The sequence below is a fragment of the Piliocolobus tephrosceles genome, chromosome 16, assembly GCF_002776525.5.
Source record: "Piliocolobus tephrosceles isolate RC106 chromosome 16, ASM277652v3, whole genome shotgun sequence".
NCBI classification, from domain to species: Eukaryota; Metazoa; Chordata; class Mammalia; order Primates; family Cercopithecidae; genus Piliocolobus; species Piliocolobus tephrosceles.
This window is the reverse complement of record NC_045449.1, coordinates 4,956,238-4,964,675: the sequence shown is the minus strand read 5'-3', so window position 1 is coordinate 4,964,675 and position 8,438 is coordinate 4,956,238. Positions and strand designations below refer to the sequence as shown.

Sequence of the window (8,438 nt, the reverse complement as noted above, 5' to 3'; positions counted from 1 at the left end):
GAGAGGCTGAGAAGAGCGGATCACCTGAGGTCAGGAGTTCAAGACCAGCCTGACCAACATGGAGAAACCCCATTTCTACTAAAAATACAAAATTAGGCGTGGTGGTGCATGCCTGTAATCCAGCTACTTGGGAGGCTGAGGCAGCAGAATCGGTTGAAATTGGGAGATGGAGGTTGCGGTGAGGCAAGAATGCACCATTGCACTCCAGCCTGGGCAACAAGAGTGAAACTCCATCTCAAAAAAATAAGAATAAATAAATAAATAAACCCTTCTTATGTTAGGCCAGCAGTTCTCTAACTATGGCCTTATGGGACTCTGGTATCTCACCAGCCAAAGAGAGGACTCTTCCCAAATTATAGAACAAAAATAAGCCAAAGGACTGGAGTGTTTCAAACACATGCTTGCTTCTTACAAATGTTCTGTAAACCCTCCACGCCTGTGACAAAAGTTAAAAAGAAAGATGAGACAAATGTTGACTCTTGCTTGGTTTCTGGGACGCCACCCTCTCCTGGTTCTCCTCCTGTCTCCATCTCATTTTGGGGTCACCCACTCTTTCTAAAGCATCTCTTCAATGCTGGTCTTCTTCAGGTTCTGTCCCTGTGTCTCTGCCCACCTGCCTCCAACACTCACGAGTGATCTCACCAGTGTCCATGAGCTCAGTGGGCCCCTCCATTCTTTTTCTTTTTTTTTTTTTGAGACCGAGTCTCATTCTGTCACCCACACTGGAGTGTAGTGGCACAATCTCAGCTCACTGCAACCTCTCCCTTCCAGGTTCAAGCGATTTTCCTGCCTCAGCCTCCTGAGTAGCTGGGATTACAGGTGTGTGCCAGCACGCCTGCACTTGCTTAATTTTTTGTGTGTTTTTAGTAGAGACGGGGTTTCACCATGCTGGCCAGGTTGGTCTTGGACTCCTGATCTCAAGTGATCCGCTCACCTCCGTGGTGGCGGGCACCTGTAATTCCAGCTACTTGGGAAGATGAGGCAGGAGAATTGCTTGAATCTGGGAGGTGGAGTTGCAGTGAACTGAGATCATGACATTGCACTCCAGCCTGGGCGACAGAGTGAGACTCCGTCTCAAAAAAAAAAAAAAAGAAAAACAAACTGTAATCCCAAAGTGCTGCGATTACAGATGTGAGCCACCGTGCCCGGCTGCCCCCTCTATTCTGACTTCAGCTGAGCTCTTTCTCTCCAGTTCCAGCGGGGTTGCCTCAAAGACATCTGCCTGTGACTGCCCCACAGACCTCCCATCAAGTTCAGCATACACCAAAAGGAACTGATGACCTACCTCCAGTCCCAAATGTCTTGTGTTCTACTATCTTCTTAGTTGCTGAAGTCAGAAACCAGTCTCCTCCTCCCCACACTGCTTTGTTTCCAGAGTTCCCCATGTTACTTGTGCCTCCCACGTGGTTCTCCAATGAGTCCACGTCTCTCCATCACTGTTCTGAGGACGGAGCATTGCCAGCGCCTGCCAAGAGAATATCAACAGCCCCCTAACTGCTCCCCTGCCTCTGGCATCTCACCTGCAGTCCACTTTCTACATGGCACCCAGGGACTCGCAAAAGTGAACATCTGACCACTTCATTTCTTTGCTTAAATATTCTCTTTGGTCGTTAACCCCAGAAAAAGACCAAACCCCTTAACATGGCTTACAAGATTTGTCAGGATCTGGTCACTGATTATCTTTTGCCAAACTCTTCTCCCCCTACCCCCTTGCAACCTCCACTCCGCCCGAGTTTTTTGCTCCAGCCATTTAAAATGACGTTCGGCCGGGCGCGGTGGCTCAAGCCTGTAATCCCAGCACTTTGGGAGGCCGAGATGGGTGGATCACGAGGTCAGGAGATCGAGACCATCCTGGCTAACATGGTGAAACCCCCGTCTCTACTAAAAAATACAAAAAACTAGCCGGGCGAGGTGGCGGGCGCCTGTAGTCCCAGCTACTCGGGAGGCTGAGGCAGGAGAATGGCATAAACCCGGGAGGCGGAGCTTGCAGTGAGCTGAGATCCGGCCACTGCACTCCAGCCCGGGCAACTGAGTGAGACTCTGTCTCAAAAAAAATAACTAAATAAATAAAAATAAAATGACGTTCACAGGCCAGGCACAGCAGCTCACACCTGTAATCCCAGCACTTTGGGAAGCCGAGGTGGGTGAATCATGAGGTCAGGAGTTTGAGACCAGTCTCACCAAGATGGTGAAAACCCGTCTCTACTAAAAATACAAAACTCAGTCGAGCATGGTGGTACATGCCTGTAATTCCAGCTACTTGGGAGGCTGAGGCAGGAGAATCACCTGAACCTGGGAGGCAGAGGTTACACTGAGCCTAGGTTGCACCACTGCACTGTAGCCTGGGCAAAAGAGCAAGACTCCACCTCAAATAATAATAATAATAATAAATGACCTTCACTGTGGTCCTCTTGCCCCTGTGCACAGCGCCATTCCTCTGTACGAAACATTCTTCCCCACCTTTGGATCCTTCCCATTTCATCTCGGTTACCCTTTCCTCATGACCCAATGTGGGCTGGTGCCTCCTGGATGCTCTCCTTTCATAGCATTAGCATGTTATAATTATTGCGTATCTGTCTCTCTCCTCCACTAGACCCAAAGCAACATGAGGGCAGGGGATATGTCCTTCTTTCCTCTATTGTTTCCCCTGTTCCTAGCACAGTACCCAGGCACATTGTAGATGCTCAATAAATATGTTGAATAATCAATTGGGTCGAATGGATGAATCAATGAGCTCCTCTGAGCTCTCACAGCTCCCATACTTGGCCCCATGGAACTACTTCTCCCCTTGTATTATCATTATTCTATATTATAATTATAATTACCTGGTTACTTGCCATCCTCCTTTCTAATCTGGGGGCTCCTTTGGGATGGAAATTGTCTCACTGCTATATTCCCAATGTCCAGCACAAAACCTGTCACATGGTAGGCAATATTTATTGACTATTAAACATTCATGGAAAACCTATCAATCGGTTTGACAAAAAAAAAATATTTTTTTTCCTCTGGACATGAGTAATTTGGCTGAGACTTTATACTGGGAACGTATAATAAAGCCAAGTTTTCTACTAGGGAAATTGTTACCAGTTTGGATGATAGATTTAAATATATCAAGATTTAATAGGATCTCTTTGTATATTCCAGCACCACAGGAAACCCCGTCACCTATTGAATACATACTTATCAATAAATAAAGTTAGAAATAAGGGCCGGGTGTGATGGTTCATGCCTGGAATCCCAGCACTTTGGGAGGCCGAGGCGGGTGGATCACCTGAGGTCAGGAGTTCGAGATCAGCCTGGTCAACATGGTGAAACTCCGGGTCTACTAATAATACAAAAAATTAGCCGGGCGTGGTGGCAGGCACCTGTAATTCCAGCTACTTGGGAAGATGAGGCAGGAGAATTGCTTGAATCTGGGAGGTGGAGTTGCAGTGAACTGAGATCATGACATTGCACTCCAGCCTGGGCGACAGAGTGAGACTCCGTCTCAAAAAAAAAAAAAAAGAAAAAAGAAAGAAGAAGATAGTTTCCATCCTGAGCTATATTGAACCTGAAGATGACTATTATGATGTTGAAATACCCACATTGAAAATCGTCATTCTAAAAGAACTCCTGTTCTGCCACCTTAACTGTTTTAAGAACTGATGCTTGGCCAGGAGCGGTGGCTCATGCCTGTAATCTCAGCACTTTAGGAGGCCAAGGCAAGTGGATCACTTGAGGTCAGGAGTTTGAGACCAGCCTTGCCAACATAGTGAAACCCCATCTCTACTAAAAATACAAAAATTAGCTGGGCATGGTGGTGGGCACCTGTGATCCCAGCTACTCAGGAAGCTGAGGCAGGAGAATCACTTGAAGCTGGGAGGTGGAGTTTGCAGTGAGCCGAAATCGTGCCACTGCACTCCAGCCTGGCCGACAGAGTGAGACTCTGTCTTGAAAACATGCCACAAATCAGTGGATTATAATTTTCCTTATAATAATTACTATCTAATCTTCTTTGCAATACAAACAAGATTGTTTTCAGGAAATGCACTGGTATTACCAGCAACAAATTTTATAAATGAAGTCTATTTGTCAGGATGCTTTAGGCTGCAAAGAACGGACTATTTAACTAAAGATAACTTACACAATGAGGAGTTTATAATTTCACAAAGCAAAAAGTCTAGAGGTAGACACTCCAGAATTCATCAGTTCCACAACTTAGGAGGGTGGACTACTTTCAAATGGCTTAGCTTTATCCTCATGGTGGCAAAATAGCTGCCACAGCTCCAATCATCTGTACATGATGACATTGAAAGTCAGAAAGAAAAGGGACATTACTAACATGTATCCTTTTTTTTTTTTGAGATGGAGTCTTGTCCTGTTGCCAGGCTAGAGAGCAGTGGCGTGATCTCAGCTCACTGCAACCTCTGCCTCCCGGGTTCAAGTGATTCTCCTGCCTAAGCCTCCTGAGTAGCTGCGACTACAGGCAGGTGCCACCACACCCAGCTAATTTTTGTATTTTTAGTAGAGACACGGTTTCACCATGTTGGCCAGGATGGTCTCGATCTCTTGACCTCGTGATCCACCCGCCTCAGCCTCCCAAAGTGCTGGGATTACAGATGTGAGACACCGCACCTGGCCATATCTCTTTTTATTAGGGAGGGGAGCCCCCAACAACTTTCCCTAATGTCTCATTGGACTGGAGTGGTCCACATACCCAGGGTCTTAATCCATTTGGTTTACTATAACAAAATTCCTTAGACTGGATAATTTGTTAAAAACAGAAATGTTGCTGAGAGTTCTGGAGGCTGGGGAGTCCAAGATCAAGGCGCCAGCAGATGTGGTGTTTGGTGAGGGCTCCCTCTCTGCTTCACACCTTCTCACCGTGTCTTCACATGATAGAAGGGGAAGGCAGCTCTCTAGGGCCTATTTTATTTTATTAATTTTTTTTTTTTTTGAGACGGAGTCTGGCTGTGTCGCCCAGGCTGGAGTGCAGTGGCCGGATCTCAGCTCACTGCAAGCTCTGCCTCCCAGGTTTACGCCATTCTCCTGCCTCAGCCTCCCAAGTAGCTGGGACTACAGGCGCCCGCCACCTCGCCCGGCTAGTTTTTTGTATTTTTTAGTAGAGACGGGGTTTCACAGTGTTAGCCAGGATGGTCTTGATCTCCTGACCTCGTGATCCGCCCATCTCAGCCTCCCAAAGTGCTGGGATTACAGGCTTGAGCCACCATGCCTGGCTATTTTATTATTTTTTGAGACAGAGTCTTACTTTGTCACCCAGGCTGGCGTACAGCAGCACAATCATAGCTCACTGCAGCCTCAAACTCCTGGGTTCAGGTGATCCTCTCGCTTCAGCGTCCTGGGTAGCTGGAACTACAGGCACATGCCACCACACCTGGCTATTTTTTTTCTTTTGAGATGGAGTCTCACTCTGTTGTCCAGGCTGGAGTCCACTGGCATGATCTCGGCTCACTGCAAACTCCGCCTCCCGAGTTCACGCCATTCTCCTGCCTCAGCCTTGCGAGTAGCTGGGACTACAGGCACCCCCACCACACCTGGATAATTTTTTTGTATTTTTTTAATAGAGACTGGGGTTTCACCATGTTAGCCAGGACGGTCTCGATCTCCTGACCTCGTGATCCGCCCGCCTCAGCCTCCCAAAGTGCTGGGATTACAGGTGTGAGTCACCACGCCCAGCCTATTTTCTTTCCTTCCTTCCTTCCTTCTTTCCTTTCTTTGCTTCCTTTCCTTCCTTTCCTTCCCTTCCTCCCCTCCCGTCCCCTCTCCTCTCCTCTTGTCTTTTTGGTAAAGATGAAGTCTCACTATGTTGCCCAGGCTGGTCTCAAACTCCTGGACTCAAATGATCCTCTTGTCTCAGCCTCCCTAAATGTTGGGATTACAGGTATGAGCCACCGCACCCAGCCTGGGTCCTCTTTCATAACCGCATTAATCCCATTCATGAGGGCAGGACCCTCATGATCTAATCACCCCAAAGGCCCTGCTTCTTAAGACCATCATCTTGGGGGTTAGGTTTCAACATGTGAATTCTGGGGGGACACAAACATAGACCATAGCATTCTGCCCCTGACCTCACAAAATCCATGTCCTTCTCAAATGCAAAATAGATTTATTCCATCCCAATAGCCCTAAAAGTCTTAACTCATTCCAATATCAGCTTTAAAGCCTAAGTCAACATCTCAACTAAATGTTGACTCATTTCAAGTACGGGCAAGAGTCAAGATATGATTCATCCTGAGGCAAATCGCTCTCCAATTATGAGCCTGTGAAATCAAACTACTTACACAATGTAAATATGCTTCCAACATACAATGGTGGGACTGACGAAGGATAGAAATTTCCATTCCAAAAGGGGGAAATAGGAAAGAAGAAAGGGGTAATGGGTCTCAAGTAAGTCCGAAACTCAACAAGGCAAACAACATTAAGTCTGAAGGTTTGAAGGTAATTTTTGACTTGACATCCTACCCCCCAGATATTGGGATGGGGGTTGGGCCCCCAACGATCAGGGCAGCCCCACCCCCATGGCTTCTCCGGGCACAGCCCACTCTGTAGCTTTCATGAGTTGGAGTCTCCGGCCTGCAACTTTCCTAGGCTGGAGTTGCATGCTGGTGGCCCTACCATTCTGGGGTCTTGGAGGCAGCCCCATCCCCATGGCTGTGCTGGGCACTGCCCTAGTGGGGGCTCTCTGCAGTGGCCCTGCCCCTTTGGCGGCGCTCTGTGGGGAAAAGAAAGAGAGATCAGACTGTTACTGTGTCTATGTAGAAAGAAGTAGACATAAGAGACTCCATTTTGTTCTGTCCTAAGAAAAATTCTTCTGTTTGAAGAGATGCTGTTAATCTGTAACCCTACCCCCAACGCTGTGCTTGCAGAGACATGTGCTGTGTTTACTCAAGGTTTAATGGATTTAGTGCTATGCAGGATGTGCTTTGTTAAACAAGTGCTTGAAGGCAGTATGCTTGTTAAAAGTCATCACCATTCTCTAATCTCAAGGACCCAGGGACACAAACACTGCGGAAGGCCGCAGGGACCTCTGCCTAGGAAAGCCAGGTATTGTCCAAGGTTTCTCCCCATGTGAGAGTCTGAAATATGGTCTCGTGGGAAGGGAAAGACCTGATCTTCTCCCAGCCTGACACCTGTAAAGGGTCTGTGCTGAGGAGGATTAGTAAAAGAGGAAGGCCTCTTTGCAGTTGAGATAGAGGAAGGCATCTGTCTCCAGCTCCTCCCTGGGCAATGGAATGTCTCAGTAAAACCCAATTGTATGATCTATTTACTGAGGTAGGAGAAAACCTCCTTAGGTCTGGAGGTGAGACGTGCTAGCAGCAATGCTGCTCTTTAATGCACGGAAATGTTTGTGGAGATGTTTGCATACATGCACATCAAGGCACAGCACCTTTCCTTAAATTCATTTATGACATGGAGACATTTGTTCACATGTTTTCCTGCTGACCCTCTCCCCACCATTAACCTATTGTCCTGCCACATCCCCCTCTCCGAGATGGTAAAGATAAGGATCAAGAAATACTGAGGGAACTCAGAGACGGGTGCCTGCGCAGCATGGCACGGTTCCTCCGTATGCTGAGCGCCAGTCCCCTGGGCTCACTTTTCTTTCTCTATACTTTGTCTCTGTGTCTCTTTCTTTCTCAAGTCTCTCTTTCCACCTGACAAGAAACGCCCACAGGTGTGGAGGGGCAGGCCACCCCTTCAGTGCTCTGTCTGGGCCTCAAGCTTCCCACAGAAATCCTTTGAAATCTAGGTAGAAGTACCAATGCCCTCACAGCCCGTGCACTTTGCGCAGCTGTGGAGATAAAACTGCTTGGACACTACTATGCTTTATTGTCTGTGCCTCCCAGAGGGATGTGCTGAGCCACAGTTGGGCCCACTTAAGCCCACCTGAGCCATAGCTAGGGCATCCCAGAAGCCCTGCACCAGAATGCAGGGAGCAGAGTCTTGAAATCTCTTTGACTTCAAGGTCCTAGTTTTCTGGGCCTGTGATGGGCAGGGCAGCCTCTGAAGATCTTCAGAATGGTTTCAGGGTCCTTCTTCACTGTGATGCTGAGTATCTGGCTTCCATCTCCCCACACTAACCACCTTATCAAAAGTTTCCTCGGTCACATTCTTGGTGTTTTCTTTTCAACAAGCTTTTTCATTCTTTACAATATGGGTGGGTTGGTAAATTTCTAAACATTTAAATTCTGCTGTTTTTTTTTTTTTAATCATAAATAACATCTTTGGCCGGGGCGGTGGCTCATGCCTGTCATCCCAGCATTTTGGGAGGCTAAGACAGGCGCATCACCTGAGGTCAGAAGTTCGAGACCAGCCTGGCTAACATGGTGAAACCCTATGTCTACTAAAAATACAAAACTAGCCGGGCGTCATGGCACACGCCTGTAATCCCAGCTACTCAGGAGGCTGAGGCAGGAGAATCACTTGAACCCAGGAGG

The 8,438-nt window shown here is 47.6% G+C and overlaps 1 protein-coding gene across 1 annotated transcript in view; it reads right to left on the bottom strand.

The window, feature by feature from the left end:
* Nucleotides 1-1,334: 1,334 nt before the first annotated feature.
* Nucleotides 1,335-8,438, bottom strand: part of LOC111521372 — a 35,402-nt gene continuing 28,298 nt past the window's right edge. The window contains exons 3-4 of the mRNA XM_031934314.1: nt 2,826-2,915; nt 1,335-1,465 (exon numbers count right to left, since the gene is read on the bottom strand). Coding sequence (XP_031790174.1) covers nt 2,849-2,915 — 67 coding nt within the window. The 3' untranslated portion in view covers nt 1,335-1,465; nt 2,826-2,848. The remainder of the gene's footprint in view (nt 1,466-2,825; nt 2,916-8,438) is intronic.